This window comes from Gopherus flavomarginatus, chromosome 8 (genome assembly GCF_025201925.1).
Source record: "Gopherus flavomarginatus isolate rGopFla2 chromosome 8, rGopFla2.mat.asm, whole genome shotgun sequence".
Classification (NCBI taxonomy): domain Eukaryota; kingdom Metazoa; phylum Chordata; order Testudines; family Testudinidae; genus Gopherus; species Gopherus flavomarginatus.
The window spans coordinates 104,288,713-104,310,623 of record NC_066624.1 but is presented as its reverse complement, the minus strand read 5'-3'; the positions used below and the strand labels follow the sequence as shown (position 1 = coordinate 104,310,623).

Here is a 21,911-nt window from a genome sequence, read left to right as displayed (position 1 = left end):
AAAACAATGCAGCAGATATTTTTTAAAACTTTTGAGTTTTCCTTTTTTCTTACCATTTCATTCTTGTTTTTGGCCAGTGTTTCCCTTGGGAGGTTTCTTTGTCTACTCTGAGATTCAGCTCGTGATATGTAATCAGCTACTGTGACTGTGTGAGGGAAGAAAAATTAAAGATGCTGAAGCATTACAAAATACTTTTCAGATTATTTCATGTTTAACAGTGAGCTAATCTACTGCGCCATTGTTTAGGATTTTCTGCATTTTATGCATAAAATATAGATTTTATAGCTGATAAATGTCTTATTTGTGAATCACCTAGCAACTCTCTGGGTGATTAAAAATTATAATTAACTCAACAGTTAATTTATAATAATTTCATAGTAAAGATCAAATTATGTACTTGGATAACCATGCATGGCTTCCACTAAATCAGTGGTAGCTGAGCACATACCTCTCTTCTGTAGGCAGAATTTGGCTGTAATTAGGGTAAAAAATAATTCTAGTTTGACCTAAGTGTAGGCTAAGCAATCTGAAAAGAAGGACTATCACTGAACTCTCTTCATGACATAAAACACTTTAGATTGTAAGCACTCTGAGGAAGGGAATTTGTTTATATTGGTATATTTTACTGACTGGAAAGTGAAGTTGACACCTATGGTACCATATAAAATGTAAGGAAATTTCACTCTACGGTATCCCATAAATAGATTGAAGGGAGATTAAAAACATGGGAGGAATAGGTGGAATTAGGGGAAAACAAAATTTTAAAATAAAGTATTTATTTCTTGCAGAGTTCTTCATGAACTAAGGACACCCTCCTGCTATTTCTTGTCCACTCCTGCAATTCAAAGGCAACTCTGTACTTCTAGAACACATATTTGTGATTATACATTTTGAAGTGATAAACAACGAGGTGATGAACCTAAAGAAGTTACAGAGTTTATCCAATAATCTATTGTATAACAATTAGTAATTATATTTAGCATTTGACAAACTCCAGCTTTGGTAAGACTTATTTCAGGGTCCAAGCAAAATGTATTAATTTGGTCTCTATTCCATTACTATTAGACACTTCACAACTGCGTGCAACTGCTCAAGAGTTACCTAGTTTTGAGAACAATTCAGTTCTCAATACTAGAAAAGGTGCTCCTTTAAAATACTACTTTACACCCAGTGGCTTACATACATGCAATAGAACTACTCGCATGAATAGTTACGCATGTACTTAAGTCTTGTAGGCACAAATATTCATCCAAACTGCAACAATAAGAGAAACATTACAACTAACTGTCTCAAATGAAAACTAATTTTGTATATTGATTTTTAAACATTTGATTATTCAGTGAGCTCTTCTCATGTTCTCATAATTACCGTAAACTAATGGAATTTAAAAAAATCACATTACAAAAGGAAAAGACGATTCAGTACCATCTCTGGTACCACCTCCTTCCATTTATTCCTATATTTATAAAAAAAATTAGCAGGAGAGCATTATCCATGAGGACATTATAAAACTACAGATCTTTCACTATTACTCTCACAATCCAACATGCTATTGATCTGTCTTTTATTTTATTTACAAATATTACTAATATAATAAAAGTTTATTCTGAACAACAGAAAAGCACAGTCTTCATTCAACCTCTGAAATATGGGGAGAAACTAAATTGATTGAAAGCAAAATTATGGGGTAGTGTGGGGTTTTTTTTTGTTTTTGAGTTTTTATTAAAGCATGTTTCAGTGAAGGGAAATGCTGTCATGGCATTTCAAATGTTGACTATTATATTTCTCATTTACAAAAACCCCTGGTAAAGCTGAAGCTGAAATTGATTTTCTTACCAATCTATTTCCTTTGTAAGTACACATCTATGTATTATAGGACTAAAGAATGCTCATAAGTACTGAACTGATGGATTTATTTTTTTAAAAAGAGCACTGAAGCATGTGTTTCAGGAAAAACCTACACATATAAACAATGACATGACCCTCAGCAAACAGATGCAAGTAAAACAGTCACATTTTGCGCATAGCAGGATGGAAAACATCCCTGTAAATTTACCAAAATATCTTATGAATTTGTAGTCACACATTTTCTAGAACAGGTAACACTAAAATCAGAGAATTCACCTTTAAGATTTGAAATGTTAGTACACATAAAAGAAATGCCTCAAACCACAGTACCAAAAAACCAGAAACATGCAATTTCATTTAAAATGTCTTTTTTCAATTTGTGGATGATTTACTAAGTCCATAAAAGTGAGGGACTGATAGAATTGGCTTGATACATGCATAGGGCAGGCAGATGTCATGTAAAATCTCTCACATTCCTCTACCAATGCACCTCAGTACTAACCCATGCCACCACTGCTGTTCCAAGCCATCTTCCTCTCACATGAAAAGAGCCAATCATGAAAAATTTAAAAATATTTGGTCATGTCACTTTCAGGGGGTTGCACAGGTGTAAGTGCAGAACATGTCCCAGTATTCTTACAGAGATTGATTCTGAACCACTGGAATCAATGGGAGTTTAGCCATTGACTTCAATGGGAGCGCAGCATCAGAAGCATAAACTGTATTTACAAGTAAAAAATTAAAATTTAAAGGACAATGAAAGTTAGTTTCATTAGACAGGTTATGAATTAAATATGTTCTGTTGTGAGAATTGTTTTTTGTCTTATACACAGTAGTCTTATTAGTTATTAAGTAATATTTATTTACAGTAGTGCAGCTATATATATAGATAGATGATAGATATACATAAACAGCAGACACATGACATTCTTTCATGCTTTTGATCCGAGGTTACCCATAGCTCCACTCGAGTTACCTGGCTGTCTATCTTCTGCCTGACCCCTGAAGCGACGCCTGCGGCTACGATTGCGTCGCTGGGGTTTTTTGTCACTATCATCTGCAATTGCAAAGTTTACCATGAACTATTCTGACAATAAAACTGTTTTTCTTCAGCAGTTAAAGGATGGGCACAGATTGTTTTTTATTAACATGGAAAACAAAAGAAGATATACTGAAAGAAAATGGTATTTTGAACTGGAAGCATTCAAAATTGATTAGAAATTTGATCTTTCAGAGTTTGGTCCAGATTCAGTAAAAAACTCAAGCACATGCTTCATTTTAAGCATGCACTTAAGTTTACTTGCTGAATCAACGCCTACATGCGGTTTCTGAACATATTATAAATCAAATATAAACTGCTACTAGACTACGAACAAACTGATCTTCGGCCCCGCATCATTGGAAAGTTAAGTCTTCCTTACATTTGCAGTAAGATTTGTCTGACTTCAATGTCACCACAAAACAGATGATTCTTCAGTGAGTAATTTTATACTTTTGATATTTGAAAGACAACAATTATATTCTGGATACTAGCCCCTTGTTCCTCAAGGCCCAGATTCACGTAAGCACTTATGCAAATATTGATGAAGTGAATGGGGCTTATTCAGGGAAAGCACTTAAGCATAGGCTGAATGGGGTCAGACATAAACAAGTGTTTAAGTGCTTTCCTAAATTGAGGTTCAAGTTGCCAAGGGTTAAGGAAGTAGGATTCTGGCCCAAGGAGAACCACGAGCGCCTTGTTTCTCTAATCAGCCTCAGAAGGCACTAATTAAAACAGCAGTACTGACAGGAACCAAAGCAGACCCACAAAGTCTCTCTTAGACAGAAGTATTATGGACATTGTATAGGATAGCAGTAGAGACCAGTAAGAGAAGGAAACCTCATGGTACTTCCATGCATGTGGAAGACTTTTCACCAAAAGAGAAGAGGTTAGATAATACATTAATAATTATTTTTTTAACCCAAAACACTTACACAGCCGATTCACAATCTTTTGTGAGATAACTCATTCTGTGGTTCTGTTTCCCAACTGATAACATACCTAAGCCATTCTCATTAACAGAAGCAGTGTCAGATTCCGTCATTCCATCCATCAGAACAGCATCTTCATCAGTCCTTCGCCTGCGTGACCGCCTACGACGGTTAGTACTGTGATGAGATTCACTGGCATCAGTGTCCACAGTCTGGTCTGACTCTGTGTTATCAAGTAAGCTGTAAGGGTTGCTGTCCGGATCTTTAAGCACTAAATATCATATGGAAAAGGTCCATCTAAGACAAACTTCAGTTACAAATAGTGGGTCATATTGACTTCATTATACATTTTTTTAAAATACAAAAATGTATAAAATCATGCAGTACATTGCCATACATAAAAGTTATGGTTATATGCTAGTTACTCTGGGCTTTTTCACTAGTTCCGATAATCCAACAGGGTGTATTCTAGGGCACCACAGCACTGGAGAACACATCAGCATATTATCAAGAGACCCTCAATGTAATATTTAAAAGAAACTTTTAGAAGATTAGTTTTTAATCCATTTATTTGCTGAACGGCCCTCTACACCTAGTTAGCAGATACATACATGTGAGGGCTTCCAATGTCACAGCCCTGCTCACTTGCTCACCAGACAAGAGTGTGGGAACCGCCATGGGCAGGAACTGTTCAGCAGTGCCCTGCAGCCAGGGGCTTGTCCTCCTCCTGGCAATCCTAGCAGAGGGTCTCTGCTCCACTGGGCCAGGACTGCAACCTCCCCTACACATTGTGCCCTGGTGTCTTGGGCCTTTTGGCCATGCAGGGAGCCCCTTTCAGGTCTGGTGTTAGTGCTGAGAGCCCCCTGCACCCACGCTGTCAGCACTGACCTAACCTTACCCCTATACCTACCCCCCTTAATTTCCAGGGACTGTAAAAATAAATACATATAGTTAAAAATAAAAATCATAAACAGTAAAAATTAGAAAAAAAATAAAAATCAAATTCTTCCAAGTCTAATTATCTGTGTAGGCTGGTGAAGAGTGAGGACTGGGAGTTAGGGAGAGATGGGATGAAAAGCAAAGCCCTTAAACTTTTTCACAACATGGTGTATAAAACATGCAAATCCTGACATGACTGTACATGACTGACATGATCCAACTGTAAATATCTAAATTTTGATAGTTGGCTTGCAATATACAGCCTGCTATTTTTAAAAAAGCTGCAATATTTCAAAAAATATATACACATACTTTAAAATAGTGATTTACTTAATTTAAGAAGAGAAAATACAGCCAGTTGTCTAAAATAAAAATTAAACCCAAAATATATTTCAACACACTACCAGAGCTAATGGATGACTTCCCACCACGTGGTCCACCACGTCCACGACCCCCAGAAACACTACGCCCTCTTCCTCCAGAACGTCTTCTGCTGTCCCGCTGATGTCGGCTCTCCCGGTCATCTTCTCCTGCCAGTGACCAATCGCTCAGTTCATCTTTTCTCTCGGATTCCGTTTCAGAGGGATTAGACAGCTCAGAGTTTGTACCTTTAACAGTATAAAAAAGAAAAACAAAGAGATGGACATGGAATTTGTGGCCATATTCTAGCTTCAGATGCACACAGGAATCCCACTGACCACAGGGATTCACATGTATGTGATATCAAAATATGGTTTTTAGGTTTTAACTGATATTTACCAACTCTCTAGAAGACTCTTAGTTTTGTTTTGGAATAATATGAGAAACGTGGTCAACGATTTATTATGCAATTTTAGTGATTTACAAGTGCAATTCATGCATAATGTACATTATTTTGTCTTTCTGTACATGGACACACAAGCACTGAGGGATTAATTCCATCTATATATACACACATGTGGGCTATATGATCCAGTTTCTAGGCAACTTCTCTAAAAATTCCAAGGGACAACTTTACCACCTTATAGAGTTGCTAAGCAACTACTCAGTCATGCAACTACTGTAATGCTGGTTTGAACAATTTAACTACTATGTTAAATTATAGTCATAAATCTCAATCTGATACTTCTGGCTAACAAACTCTCCATAATTTTTTACTGGATTAAAAATACAACGCCTGCCTTTTAAGTACTCAGACACTGAAGTAATCAGGAATGAAAATATTTTGGCCACTTGTGATTCTCGTATGAAGGTACAACACCTTGAAAATTAAACTCCCAGAGATAAAAGAGTTTGTTATGTACTACATCAAGATACTGCCAACTGTACAACACCCATTCCAGTTTAGTACACAATTCACCAAGAGTACAAAATGGCGACACAACACTCCGCGCGCTGTCCCAACCCTGAGCACCCGCTCCACAGCTCCCACTGGATGGGAACCACAGCCAATGAGAGCTGCAGGGACGGCACCTGTGGGTGGAGGCAGCATGCAGAGACGCCTGGCTGTGCCTCCGCTTAGGAGCTGGACATACTGGCTGCTTCTGGAGAGCCCCCTCCCCCGCAAGGTAAGCACCGCCCAGAGCCCTCACCCATTCCTGCATCCCAATCCTCTGCCTCAGCCTTGAGACCCCTCCGACACCCAAACTCCTGCTGCTGCTGGGGGGGAGCGGTGCGATGTCCCGAGACTGCCCCAGCAGCAGCCGGCGTGGTTGACCCGGGGGCCGCCCAAGCAGATCAGGTGGCCCCTGGTCCAATCACACCAGCCACTTTACAAGTCACAGAGGTCCTGGAAAGTCATGGAATTCATGACTTCCGTGACCTCTGTGACAGACTCGCACCATTAACTGTAAGTAACATATCTAAAAATGAAATATATATTAAAAAATAAACCACAGCATCATTTTCCTAGGCAGAAGTTTCCATACCCGTTCTGTAATTTAAAAATACTCACCATAACCAGACGTATAATTGGGGCCTCTGCGACCTCTCCCTCTTCCACTGTATGACCTGGACCCTTGTACTGAGGAGAGAGTACTCTCATCAGTAGTGTACCCCTTTTCTTTTTCAGGACCTCTGGTGGAAGAAGGTCTGAAACCCATACCAATCTGACGCAGTTGTTCATCAATCTGGAGCCTCTCCATCCTTAGCTGTTCCACTTCCTATATTCAGAGAAGATAAAATCATAACCAGTTTTATAGATTATGTGTTGTTAGAAAGTGAATCCAACCCTCGGTGTCATTTTAGCAGAGTATGTTTAACAGGTTTTCAGATCTTTCATTACCAATCAATATTACATCATCTATTTGATAGTTGTCTGAAGGCCACTGAAAGCCTTATGTAGCAGCGTATTTACTTTCCTTATGCTTCATTAATGCTTAGTTCCTTTTTTATGCTTTGTGATTAGTTAAGCTGGAGTCAGCACATCACATGCAAAAACAAGTTACCTGAACCATAACTGCTGTTCTTCAAAATATGTTGTGTGTATATATATTCCACATCGGTACACTGGGCACGCACAAATCTAGAGTTAGAGACTTTTAGCTAGCATTATCTGTCAGGGTGGCACATGTGTGTTGCACCTGCTCAAGCCATTGCAGTTCTAACAGGAATCCTGATGTCTTCAGACTCTGATGTAGCAGGAAAGGAATGTGGGTTGTGGAATATATATGTGCACAACATCTTGATGAAAAACAGTGGTACAGTTAAGTAACAGTTTCTTCTCTTTCAAGTGACTGCACAAATATATTCCATTTTAGGTGATTCCAAAGCAGTACTCTTTAGGTGGTGAGAACTGAGAGCTTATTTGAACATGAGCTGAAGAACAAACTTTCCAAAGTCTGCATCAACTCTAGAAGATGTTGTAATGGCACAGTGTCTTGTGAAAGTGTGAATCGAAGTCCATATGCAGGGCAGCCACAGGTCCATGACTGGGATGTTGTTTAAAAATGCTGCAGAGATAGCCTCACCTCTGGTGAAATGAGCCAGAATGCTCTCTGCAGGTGTGACGTTGGCCAGATTGCAACAAGCTCTGATGCAGAATGATCATCTGTGCAGAAGCCACCTAACTGATGTTATCACTACTAAGAACGCTGTCTTTGCAAACAAGTAAGGGCTCTAGAGCCCATGAGCCAGATACTATGGGGAGCTCCAATTAGTAGCCACATACACTGAGGAGCAACCGAGAAGGGATGAGGAAGTCTCTGCCCTTTTATACCCTTGGTCCACAGCACAAGGAAGCACATCTGCTGCTCTGATGAGTAATGCTAGCTTGCAGTCTCCAATTTGAGCGCACTGGGCATACGCACACATAATATGGAATTACATACATGTACAATCACTCAAAGGAGAACATATGTTAAAACATTAAGATTGGACTGTTAAGGTAGGACATGCAAAAAATGTAGGTTAAAACACATTATCTCTGCTTCCCTGCATGTCTGCAAGGCAATATGATGAATTTTGAGATCACACACTTTTTATCAAATATACATAACAGTGTTCTCCTGCAGCCTTATTAACCTTATTTGTATTTTAGATAACCTGTGATCACATGCATTACGTTGGTGTTAAATTATATGTGCAAGGGAACAAAGTTGAAGCCATACATCCAACCTTAGGGCGAATCTTGAAAGGAACTGAACTTCTGCTACACCCACTGAAGTAAAGGTGTTACTCAAGAATGTAAGTATAAATTGATGATTTCCTCTAATAAGCATTTCCAAAATTCAGATAAAAACGTACCTTCAGATAGGCAATATGGTATTCTAAAAGAACTTGGACATTTCCAATGTTTTCTTTAGTGCCAACAAATACGAATGGGACCATCCCCTGTAGAAACAAAACTCTATAATCATTCTCAAAAAGAGAGAAACACATTATTAAAACCACAAAAGGAACAAATTATCTGCCTAAGTAATGTGAATAAATGACAACCACCACTCATAACAATGTAGCCTGGACCTTGGGCTGTATCCACCATACACTAGATACAGTCAGGGGATGGAGGCAACAGTGACAGACATTTCTGCACTTCTCTGAACCTTGGGCTACTGTAAGTTAGAGAAGCTTCAGGATTGGTTTAATTTATGTTTGGCTGCCTATGGCCCCAAGAAGCCATTTCAGCAGCTGCAGACTGGTGGGGCATGGGGATGGTCAGGCCATACCACTTTCCAGCCATGCTCATTGCACTAGTTACCAGCACAGGAATAGCTGTGGTGATTTTATGCCATTCCCAAATTCCCCCCAAAAGGGAGAATCCTTCACTAGCTAGTTAAACCAGCTTTTCAGCACACATGAACCTTAAAAGGATCAAAGTTATAAGTCAAAGTTTTCATTATATATATAATATTATCATGAATAAAGTGTGTAGCAACTACATTACAGTTGTGCAGGTGATCAGGTATTTGTGGGAGAAATGATACTGCAAATCAAAGAATGTCTAATTGAGAAATATATGATTATTTAAAATCAACCTTCCTGAGTTGCTGAAATTTAAATGTAAATTTATTGCTGGTGAAAGGTGCTGGCCTGACAGTCCTGGTGAGTGAAGTCCTCTATACATCCACAGAATAGGTACAGCACTGGCAGCTGTGCTGTTATCTTCCTCTACTCTGACCCACAAATGTGCCTCAACCAAAACCTACAAGGATCATCCTTAAGGTAATTCAACCTCCAAAGCCAGTGCTTTGGCCTTTCTCCTTGGAATGCCAAGGAGAGTCCCTCCCATCTAGTGTCAATTCTAGTAGTTTTTGTGATATGGATACCAGCTGACCAGCAACTGATTGAGATCAAAATAATGTCTCATAGGCAACCAAACAGCCATTAGATACTAACAACCTGGGCTACATATGAAATGGAGATCCCAAACTAATCCACCGGCTGATCCAGAACCTCACCTTTTCCCCGACTTGTCAACTTTCTATGAATACTTTGCTAATATTAAACAGATAGTAAACAGTATCGCCTTTGCTCCTTCCAAATCATTTGTTAACAAATTTCATTAATGTAGTTTTCAAAAATACAAGTTGAATAGCTGAAGGAAAGATTAAATAACTTACATCTTCCCTGGGCAGTTTGTTTTCATTGTCCCCTTCAATTCTCACCCGGACGACTCCAGACTTGTCTACAATCTCCTGAATCACTTTTCCATTTTTTCCAATAACTTTTCCTTGAGGGGAGGAAAATAGCTATCTTTGAACCAATGCTTCAAAGTTTTCTTTAACATAGTTTCCTTATCATTTCCAAGTTACAAATTCTAAAACAGTAATATTAATCAAATAAAAGTCGTACTTCATGAGCCCAATTATCCACTACCTTGGACTTTATGTCACATTTTTCACCTACTTTACAAAAGTGCAAATGACAACACAAGGTACCAGTGGGAGAATTAATGCAGTGTACAAATCAGATATTTGTCATGGATGGTGGCTGCTGGATTCAGATTAGGTTCAACTGTGAGGTTAAATCAGGGCTAGAATTCAATGGCACTATAATTTTACAAGCTCTTCTTGCTTTATTTCAATGTATCTGAACCAGAACCAGGACACATGAGATTCCTATATAATGGAGCCAACCCAGAATTTAAATAAGTCCTTCTGAAACAGAGATCTTTCAGACCTACTGTCATACCACCTCATGAGATTTGACAGTGATCTTGTCAAATCTCATGAGATAAACAGTGTTGGGACATACAGTAGTAAGTCTTTTATAACTGACTTCCAAAATTGGGGATATTTTCAGTAGCTGGAACTGATGATTCAGTAGATTGCACTCTTCTCCTAGTACCGAACCCATGACAAAGTATGATGTTAGAATCACTCTGCTTGATGAGATGTCTTTTATCAGAGGAAATATAAAACTGAAGTACACTGGGACAAGGAGCTTTAGGGAAATGTATGTTTTATCTTGAAGAGGAAGTGGGAACCAACCTTTATTTTTTAACAGCTTACGAGACAGGAATTATCCTAATCATAGAACCACAGAAATTTAGGGCTGGAAGGGACCTTGAGAAGTCATCAAGCCCACTCCCCTGCACTGAGGCAGAACCAAGTAAACTTAGATCATCCCTAACAGGTGTTTGTCCAACTTGTTTTTAAAAAGTTTCCAAAGATAGGCACTCCATGACCACCCTTGGAAACCTATTTCAAGGCTTAACTACCTTATAGTTAAAACGTTTTTCCTAATATCTAACATACATCTCCCTTGCTGCAGATTAAGACCATTATTTCTTGTCCTATCTTCATTGCACATGCAGAACAATTGATTCTCTTTGTAACAGCCCTTAACATAGTTGAAGACTTAGGGAGGACCTGATAACAGTCTTCGTTTCTCAAGACTAAACATGCCCAGTTTTTTTAACCTTTCCTGATAGGTCAGGTTTTCAAAACTTTTTATCATTTTTGTTGCTCTCCTCTTGAATCTTTTCAGTTTGTCCATATCTTTCTTAAATTGTGGTGCTTAGAATTGGACACAGTGCTCCAGCTGGCACTTCACAAGTTCTGAGCAGAGCAGTACAACTACTTCCTGTGTTTTACATAGAACATCCTGTTAATACACCCAGAATATTAGCTTTTTTGCAGCTGCATCATATTGTTGACTCATTCAGTCTGTAATCCACTAGAACACCCAGATCCCTTTACCACTAGACAGTTATTCTCCATTTTGCAGTTGTGCATTTGATTTTCCCTTCCTACTTTGCACTTGTCTTTATTGAATTTCATCTTGTTGAATTCAAACCAACTCTCCAATTTCTCAAGGTCATTTTGAATTTTAAACCTGTTCTCCAAAGTGCCTTCAAGTCCTTCCAGCTTGGTGTCATCTGAAATTTTTTTAAGCATACTCTCTACTCCATTATCCAAGTCATTAATGAAAATACTGAATGGTACTAGAGCCAGGACTGACCCCTGAGGGACCCCGCTAGATACGCCCTCCCAATCTGACAGCAAACCATTGATCAATACTCATTGAGTATGGTCTTTCACCTAGTTATGCATCCATCTTATAGTAATTTCAATCACTTTTCCCTAATTTGCTTATAAGAATCATGTGGAACTGTGTCAAAAGCCTTACTAAAATCCAGGCATATCACATCTACTGCTTTGCCCCATCTACTAGGTGAGCAATCCTATCAAAGAAGGAAATTAAGTTGGTTGGGCAAGATCTGTTCTTGACAAATCCATGCTATTTCTTATAACTAGGGCCAGTGTTTTCCAGCAATGAAAACAAGAGTAATTTCAGATTTTCAAAGCTGTATATTTTGGAAATTCAGAATATGCATTACATTAATGAAAAATATATTGTATTGTATTGTAATACTGAGGGCTAGAGCAAGCTGTGTGCTGAGGGGAGGGGACAGGAGCCACCCGTATGCAGGGGAGGTGAATGGGGAAGAGGTGCTGTGGACACTGCCGAGAGCAGGTGCAAGCATCGTCTGTTCTGCAGCATGGTGAAGAAGCCCAGTGCCACGCTGCCAAGTGCCCTGCCTGCCCAGGGGAAGCTCCTCAGAGGTTTTGCTGAGCACAAGCCTGTGTGAGGAGGGGAGAAGCTGGCAGTGAGTGTCAACAGCAACCAGTATCCAGCTTCTGCCCTGCACCCTGGGGATGAGTCAGGTGGGTTGCCAGATTTCTACTGCATTAACAGCCCAAAGTCACTTAAAAACTAGCCCAATCTGTCTACTGAAACAAAGTGGGGGATGCTCAAGAGGTGTGCCTATACTAAGAGGAGGTATGGGGGGGAGGTTACTGGCGGGAGTATTTGCGGGGGATACTGGAGGGTGGTGTGTGTACTGGGAGGGGATATTGGGAGGGTGCTGAAGGGAGTACCCGCGGCCTCACATTTGAGGTTGGGGGCAGTGTCGTGACCCCTGTCATGGTGGCTGGTGCAGGTGCAGGATGCAGCGCCAGCCCATCAGTCAGTGCCTCCCTGCAAGTCTCTCCCCCTCCCCAGGGCTTGGCCCTGTCACTCCTTGTGGTTAGAAATCTGGTTAGGGCTGTGACCTGCGCTCCACCCAGGTGTCATCTCTGCTCCAGCCTCTGCCCTGGAGGTGAGTCAGGTGTCTTCAGGCAGAAATCTGTGTGTGTGTGATCCCATGTGCCTTGCCCATCCTGTGACCGGGGAGTCCCAAAAAAACTGGCAATTTCTGGCTCGGCCCTACTTATAAGTTTATTATCATCCAGGTGCTTACAAACTCATGGTTTAATAATTTGCTAATGTACCTTTCCAGGTATTGAAGTTAGGCTGACTGGTCTATAATTCCCCAGGTCCTCCTTGTTCCCCTTTTTAAAGATAGGTGGTGCTATGTTTGCCCTTCTCCAGTCTTCTGAGACCTTTCCTGTCCTCCAGGAGTTTTCAAAGATAACTGTGAGCAGCTCTGAGATTGTATAAGGGTACTTAAGGAACCAGCTGAAGCACACATTTTTACAGTTTTAGGAATTTCATCCATAAAAAAAGTATTTCTGCCCCAGATTAAAACACTAAATTAAAAAGGACACATGATACCTAAAGAATGATTAGCATACATGAAAGGATGTGACTATCAGATTGTTGCTTGTGTATACTGCAGCACACCAGGCAAAAGGCATAACCAATCAACTAGGACCAAGCATTAGACAATGGTATCTTGGTTGAATCACCATGCCATTCTTAGGGTTCAAAGGAAATTATTTTCTTTTAAACTTAGTTTCAAAAAATTATTTTCAACATTCATTTTTAAAGAGGATTTTTTAGGTTCCATTCCCCCCACCCCCATTTATCATTTTAAACTTTACACAAGCAGGGAATTTAAAAGCATATGACTACAGAAGTCTGAATCTGTTATGAATTTCAAAATGCAACCATAATATCTAAACATGCTATTTAATATTTTTTAAATTAATTACAAGACAGAATTGACAACAAGATATCCACATATGCAACAGATATAATAGGAATGTTGAAAATACCTATTGTTATTTAAAAGGTTTTAGTTTCTGAGTGAAGGGAGAAAACTGTCAAATACTCGCATCTAAGTTTTCTATGCATAGTCATACTGAACAGACTTTCTTTTCTCAAATTTTCAAGTGTTTTAAACTTTCAGCAGTATTACATACCAACAAGATTTCTGGGAACCTGAATAAAATCTTCCACAAATTCCAAGTAACTTCTAGCTTTTTTTACTGCATCAGCACTCTAGAAATGAACACAACAGTAGTTTATTTTGAATACAATATATTAAAAATAAAGCCCTGTTACAACAGCAGGAAAACCTCCAGACAACAGCAGGAATGAGATTAAATGAATCTAGTTTTGAACTAAATGTTAGAGAAATAACCGAGTTTAAAAAGTTCAGGAATAAAACAGTGGCAAGAGAGTGGCATAAATAGTAAAAAAAAAAACCCCCAATGTTTACACACTATTTAAAACAAAGTTTTTATATTCTGCAATTTACCACAATTAAAACCAATTGTCAAAAATACCCCCTTTATGTTATCTTGCAACAGCTCATTGAATTTTAGAGAGACCATCAATTCGGAAGGATATATATTCTTTTATCCCCAAAATGGCACGCACAATTTCTGAACCAATATGCTTGTATAAAAATATCTATATAACCAACATCACAAAGAAAAAACAAGTATCGGGGGTAGCCGTGTTAATCTGAATCCACCAAAAAAACAGGGAGTCCGGTGGCACATTAAAGACTAACAGAAAAGAAAGGTGAAGAAAAAATGGTTATCTACCCTTCGCTAATTGTTGTTCTTTCAGGTGTTGCATGTGTCCATTTCATCCTGTGCACAATTGTCAGATAATTTTTTTCCCCCTCAGTGATACCCGCTGGGATGGTCCAAGCACCCCCTGTCACTTTGCACCACCATGTGCAGGTAGAAGAGGGCAGAGCCATTCCCAACTCCCCTCAGTTCTTTTGTACCGAACAGACTCCCACAATGAGGAAGCAGGCGGGTGGGTCATGGTATGGACATATTCAACGCAACTCAAAGAACAACAGTTACTGAATGGTAGGTACTGTTTTTTGTTCTTCAGTGCTTGCACATGTCCATCCCATTGTAGGTAACTTACAAGGAGACAAACATGGAGGTAACTATAAGACCTCCCTGTGACAAAGTAGGACTGTTCTTAATGTTTTCTCTGAATACTGTGTGGGTGCCTCCGTTTCTGGACGACACGCTGTCTCCTGGCAACTAATGACCAGGACCCTTCCTCCCTGTAAGGGGATGCTAAAGGTGTGGAAGAACAAAGAGATTAGGTGACCTCTTGGCCCGGGAAGAAAATCAGCAGAGAAGGAGGAGCCGGAGGGGGTCAGTTTGGAGCTGGCTGGGGATGGGAAGTGAGGGCAGACGGGGTTGTCTGGCTTGCTGGGCCCCAAAATGGACCCGCCCAAGGGGTCTCATTCTCTGTAACTACAAGCTCTGTTTTAGATCGTGTTCCTGTCATCTAATAAACCTCTGTTTTACTGGCTGGCTGAAAGTTACGTCTGACTGCGAAGTGGGGGTGCATGCAGGACCCTCTGACTTTCCCAGGACCCCACCTGGGTGGACATGCTGTGGGAAGCGCACGGAGGGGCATATGCTGAATGCTCCAAGGTCAGACCCAGGCAGTGAAGCCATGAAAGCTTCTTGCCCTGAAGACAGTCTGCTCCAAGGGAGAGGAGACTCCCCAAAGTCCTGACTGGCTTTGTGGGGAGCAGTTCCAGAGCATCGCCCGGGGACTCCGTGACAATCCCATCTGAAACTGGGATTGTCCCTGGACTGACAGGAAATGGCATAATACAAAGCAAATGTGTAGGCAGATGACAACAAGTCACTGCTTTACAAATGTCCATTATAGGTACTTGCACCAGGAAAGCTGTTGATGTTGCCTCTGCTGTAGTAGAATGCACCAATATCGTAACTGGTGGGGTTAGATTAGTCAACCAGTAGCATAAATGAATTCATGAAGAGATCCCAGATGAAATCATCTGAGTAGTCACTGGACTGCCCTTAGTTCTGTTTGTAATTACAAGAAACAACTAAATAGAAGACCTAAAGGACTTAGTATGCTCCAGATAGAAAACTAGAGCCTTTCTGGCATCCAACAAATGCAGTCTCTTCTCATCTCTATGAGCGTGAAGTTTTGGAAAGAAAGTTGGTAAATAGACTGCCTGGTTAACATAAAAATCAGATTTCAGAGTAGCAGCCGTGTTAGTCTGTATCTGCAAAAACAACAGGAGTACTTGTGGCACCTTGAGGACTAACAAATTTATCTGAGCATAAGCTTTCGTGGGCTACAGCCCACTTCATCGGATGCATGCAGTGGAAAATACACTGGAAAATATATATATACACAGAACATGAAACAATGGGTGTTACCATACACACTCTAATGAGAGTGATCAGTAAATCAGACTACCTTAGTGAGAAGTTTTGGGTAAGGGTGAAGATGAACCATATCCCTATGGAAAACAGTGTAGGGAGAGTCTGATGCTAGGGGTTAACTCTCTCACTCCTCTGGCCAAGAAAATGGCCACTAAAAATGTTACCTTCGTAGAGAGCTGCATCAGAGAGCAAGTTGCAGTTGCCAGGGGTTCGGAAGGTGGGCTCATCAATTCTACTAGGTCCTGGGAGATCTTAAGGAGGGATGGGATCTTGCACATGTGGATACATGATCAAACTCAGAGGATTTTTCTGAAGCAGGTTGTGTGGTATGAAGACAGTCTGGACATGTCACATTTTCTCATTCCCCAGCATTCTGCACTATAAAGTAATACTGAAAGTACAAAGCTCTGATAAATTTTGAGTTTGGTGTTGGTGTTGTGCTTCAATGATTTCCAGACTGTATTTAAGCTCCTGAAGGTGTTCCTGGCTTTATGGATTTTGTTCTGCATGTCCTAGCTTGTTCCACCATCCTAGCTGATGGTGCTGCCCAAGCATGTGAATGTTTCTACATTGGTGAGAACATAATACTCTGTCTATACTGGTGATCATCTGTCGTATTGCGGCTGATTTTCAGTCCAATTTGCTGGCTGAATGAGTTGAGTCAAGTTGGTCTTTTTTTTGTAAATGGTGATGGGTATGTGATAGGAGAGTGAGATCATCTGCCAAGTCCAGGTCTTCAAGGGATGAGAAGGGTGTCCATGACCATGCATGGGCCAGGAAAAACCTGTAATTTCATAACTTTCCAGTACTTGACTTGGCAACCTAAATAACTAACACTTTTTTTTTTAATGTAATTTCCTAGGAGTTCTTTTGTTTAAAGAGTAAAAGCCAATTCTGTTCTGTGCAACTGTAATAATCCTCCATTATGCATTTATCGGCAGAGTTTCAAACCCTGAATGTTCAGCATAAGATAGACACCACTTGAGCTACAGAATTGTTTCCATAAACTGGCAGTAAGAAAGAAGGCTTCCAAAGGAGAAAATGATTGGAAAAAGTCACTATGGATCTGAGGAGTGGTCGGGGTAAGTCTAGACAGGCTCTCTCCCACCTGGTGCTGGAGGACTTATACCTTCCCCGGTGCCCCCACAGAATGGGGGAGTGGGCACAGTGGGGCCATGTGGTAGGGATTATCATAGAAACATAGGGCTGTTAGGAACCTCAAGAGGTCATCTAGTACAACACTCTGCACTGAGGCAGGACTACATAAACCTAGACCATCCCTGACAAGTATTTTAAGACCAGGTTAGACAAAATCTCCAATGACAGGGATTTCACAAACTTCCTTGGAAGCCTATTTCAATGCTTAAGTATTCTTATCGTTAAGAAAGTTTTTCCTAATATCTAACCTAATCTCCAGTGCTGCAGATAAAGATGACTGCTTCTTGTCCTACCTTCAGTGGATATGGAGAACACCTGATCACCATCTTCTTTATAATAGCCCTTAAAATATTTGAAGACTTATCAGGTTCCCTCCTCAGTCTTACTTTCTCCAGACTAAAAATGCCCAGTGTGTTTTTAACCTTTCCTCACAGATCAGGTTTTCTAAACCTTTTATTGTTTTTGTTGTTCTCCTCTGGACTCTCTACAAATTTATCCACATCCTTCCTAGAGTGTGGCACTCAGAATTGGACACAGTCCTCCAGCTGAGGCCTCATTTGTGTCAAGCAGAGTGGGACAAATACTTCCTGTTTCTTATATATGTCAATTCTGTTAATATACCCAGAACATTAGCCTATCTCGCAACTGCTTCACATTGGTGATTCATATTCAATTTGTGATCCACTATAACCTCAAGATCCTTTTCAGCAGTACTACTATCTAAGACAGTTAGTCCTTATTTTGTAGCTGTGCATTTGATTTTTCCTTCCTAAGTTAAGTAACTGTCTTTATTGAATTTCATCTTCCTGATTTCAGACTAACTCTCCAGTTTGGAAAGATCATTTTGAATTTTAATCCTGTCCTCCAAAGTAATTGCAATCCCTCCTAGCTTGGTGGTATCTGCAAATTTTATAAGCACACTCTCTATTCCACTATCCAAGTCATTGCTGAAAATACCAAATAGTACTGGATCCAGGACAGACCCCTTCAGGCCCTCACTAGATAAATCCTTCCAGTTTCAAAGCAAACCACTGATAACTACTCTTTGAGTATGGTCTTTCAACCAGTTATGGAGCCATCTTGCAATAATCTCATCTAGGTCACATTTCCCCAGTGTGCTTATGAGAATGTTATGCGAGACTCTATCAAGCCTTACTGAAGTCAAGATATATCATGTCTACAGCTTCCCTTTCATCCATTAGACCAGCAAACCTGTCAAAGACAGAGGGAGCACAGCAAGGCTCTCCTCCTTTCTCATACCACCCTTGGGCGTTTTGGGAGCTCCTGCTCTATGATGCCTCAAAAGGTGGTGTCATAAATATACAGGGAAGGGTAACAACCTTTATGTATGCAGTAACCTAAATCCCTCCTGGCCAGAGCTACAGAATCACTTACCTGTAAGGGGTGAATCAGTTCAATTAACCTAGTTGGCACCTGATCAGAAGGACCAATGGGGAAAGAAGATACTTTCAAATCAGGGGGGAGGGAGAAAGTTTTGTTTTTGATCTCATTGGTGGTTCTCTCTCGGGACAGAGAGAGACAAAGCAGGTAACCCAGCTCCTAAAAAGATCTTTATCTGATACATCTAAAAATTACAGAAATTGTAAGTAATAACAAGGAAATGCGTTAGATTATCTTTTGTTTTAGCTTGTGAATTTTCCCTATGCTAAAGAGGGAGGTTTATTCCTGTTTTTGTAACTTTAAAGTTGAGCCTAGAGGGAAATCTTCTGTGCTTTAAATGTTTTTATTTACCCTGTAAAGTTATCTTTCATTCTGATTTTGCAGATGTGATTCTTTTACTTTTAAAAAAAAAAATTCTTCTTTTAAGAACCTGATTGATTTTCAGTGTCCCAGAAAACAGGGATTTGGTCTGTGCTCACTTTGTTAACCTATCGGTTGGTATATTATTCTCAAGCGTCTCCCCCCTCCCCTACCGAGAAAGGATGAAGAGGCTTGGGGGGATATTTTGGGGGAGATAAGGCTCCAAGTGTTCCCCCCCCTCCAATGTCTGTTTAAATCACTTGGTGGTGGCAGAAATACCATCCAAGAACAAGGAAAGGAATTTGTGCCTTGGGAAAGTTTTTAACCTAAGCTGGTGGAATATAAGCTTAGGGGGGTCTTTCATGCGGGTCTCCACATCTGTACCCCCGAGTTCAGAGTGGGGAGGGAACTCTGACAGGAGGTATGGGATGCAGGAACTCTGAGCTGGGTTTGGGGGGGAAGTTCCTCCCTCAATACAACTACCTCAGCAGTTCCCAGGTATTCTCATTACAGCATCTGCTGCTGTTACTTAGGCAGTTGCCTGAATTTAGAATTTTCATGCTCAGTTATTATTTTAGTTTGCTGCCAACATTTTCCTAAGGTACATAAGTGAGAAAAGGGAAACAATTTTTAGTAGTTTATATCTCAATAAAAGCTGAACAGAATTTTTTAGGACAAAGAAAAGGCCTTTTGCTAGACTGAAGACATTCTACCCATCGCTAGGCCTTCAAGGCTTCCCTGAAGGCATTCAAAAGCCAACTGCAAGCAATGAAGGTGTGACAGCTTCTCAGAGAAAAAGCTGCAGAATGCTTTATAATGTAAAATGTTAGGCAGCCTAAATATAGCGGTACCTACCACTCCTCCTATAATACAGGATATTAAATTTTTCTTTTAATGTGGAATAGGAGATCTGGATACAAGCTAAAAAAAATCATTGTGGTTTTAGATATATCAATATTGAAAATAAACTAAGTTCAAAAATAATGTGTGAATTTATTTTTATATTATTTGTATACAAGTTACATGCACACAGCTGAACTGACATGGTTAAAATCCTTTTCCATATGTGCATGCTCACAAGGTTTGTACACCAGAGGTCCTGCTTTAGTGCAGGTGGAAAAAAGAGCAGGTTACAAAGATGTTACTTGGGAGAGAAATTCTCTGCACATTGCTCTTTTGAGGGAGGATTTGGAGGCAGACTGGTGGAATTTGGCCCAGGAGTGGTGGTAGACACAGGGTCTATAGACTGTGAGAATCCAAAAGACAAAAGTTCTATCTAAGGGAACACAAGAGACTTCAACCACTACTACAGCCCACTCAAAAAGTGGCTCTATGCTCTGGCTCAGAGATGAATGCTGATTTAGGGGAAAGGACTAATTAAAGCAGCCCCCGGATCACAAGGGCACAAAAATAGCTTTAAAGCCACATTTGTACACTCCCCTCCTGACCTGCATCAAGTGCTCCTCACCAGAGTCAACAATCAGGGCTCTCAACCTGTTAATATTTAATCCCTTTATAGAACTATATGAGCACACCTATATTTATACACTCCAGTATATTTACTATGTACAGAGGACATGGCAGTTTGGAGAGAAACATGCTAGTCTGAAGAATGGCAGGTAATATATAGTCATTTAACAAGAATAATACCTTGCAATAAGTATTTGGTCCTGAGCAAGTATTACCTGTATACAATAAGTAGTATTGCAACCAAGAGTAATTTCTCTCCCCTCCACCTCATGCTGCTTGTTGGCCTTTTGCCTAAGAGACTTTTTATAACTCATATGTTCCCCAACAAACTGTAGTGTGTTACACCAGTGGTAGAAGACTATATAAGGGGTCTTTTCCAGCTTTTATTATTATTAAATGCAGAAAATGACTAAATGAATGTTAAAGTTCCACAGTTAGAGTCACAAAAGGTCAACATCAGGCCTCAAATGAGAAACAACATAAGACACTGCTGCTGAACCTTTTGATTAGTTAGCAACCAATGACTAGTGATCTGTAAATAACATTATGATATGTGACCTGTTCTCCTTTAATAGACTGGAGCACATACTGTGCATATTATATCCTCTTTTAAATATCAGCTTTACTTCTGGAGCTTTCAATCACATTACAAAAACTCCATGGCCAGAATGAAGAAGTCTAAACAGAATTACAAATCTCTAACTTAGTTGTCATTCAAGATGATAGGGAGCGAAAAACAGAAAGCCTGGAGTTCCAAAATGATGAAATAGGCAACACCCAAAAAGGAAAACAAAAGAAAAGGTGTGGGGAGCAGGGGCTTCACTGGTTAAAAACTGTGTACACTCAAAACAAAAAAGGTAACAGCTAAAGTGACAAACATTTATTACATGATACTATAGTAATTTTCATCTTCAAAATGCTTTACAAATATGAGACAGCTAAATATACCACCTACAACACTCGCCCTGTGAAGTATGTATTTTTATCCCCACTTCACATCTGCGGAAACACAGAGGGTAAGCTGACTGGCCCCACAAACTGTGTCAGAATTGGAATTAGAACTCAGCAATCTCTGACTCTTGTTCCTGTACTCAGATCTCATCTCTGTGCAGTAGTAATAACCACCAAAGTAAACCAACTATTAAATATGAAGAACAAAAAAATCTTTTCCCCTTACCTCTCCATAGATCCTGAAAGTACCAGTATCTTCCTCAAGTTCAATTGCAGTTACTCCTGGAACTTTCCTCGCTTGCTGTATGTTACTACCATGTGTTCCTATTGCAAGTCCCATTAAATCTTCTCTTACAACAAATTCCTCATGAAATGCTGCTGCAAGTTGTTTTGTGCACTAGGGGAAGGTGAAAGAATTTGTCCACCATCAGAAGAAACTCAAAACTGAACACAGTTAAATGATTACTTTAAACAATTCCATTC

General features: G+C 40.0%; 1 protein-coding gene across 4 annotated transcripts in view; it reads right to left on the bottom strand.

Moving 5' to 3' along the window:
• The window catches only part of FXR1 (FMR1 autosomal homolog 1), a 69,731-nt gene that overhangs the window by 2,169 nt on the left and 45,651 nt on the right, over nucleotides 1-21,911 (bottom strand). The window contains exons 8-16 of one of the 4 annotated variants that reach the window (XM_050965930.1): nucleotides 21,655-21,825; nucleotides 13,827-13,905; nucleotides 9,798-9,907; nucleotides 8,482-8,568; nucleotides 6,692-6,899; nucleotides 5,163-5,366; nucleotides 3,890-4,042; nucleotides 2,804-2,905; nucleotides 54-145 (exon numbers count right to left, since the gene is read on the bottom strand). In XM_050965930.1, the coding sequence (XP_050821887.1) occupies nucleotides 54-145; nucleotides 2,804-2,905; nucleotides 3,890-4,042; nucleotides 5,163-5,366; nucleotides 6,692-6,899; nucleotides 8,482-8,568; nucleotides 9,798-9,907; nucleotides 13,827-13,905; nucleotides 21,655-21,825 (1,206 nt within the window). Of the gene's footprint in view, nucleotides 1-53; nucleotides 146-2,803; nucleotides 2,906-3,889; nucleotides 4,091-5,162; nucleotides 5,367-6,691; nucleotides 6,900-8,481; nucleotides 8,569-9,797; nucleotides 9,908-13,826; nucleotides 13,906-21,654; nucleotides 21,826-21,911 lie in introns of all 4 variants that reach the window. The other 3 variants (XM_050965928.1, XM_050965929.1, XM_050965931.1) reach the window with 3 other exon arrangements.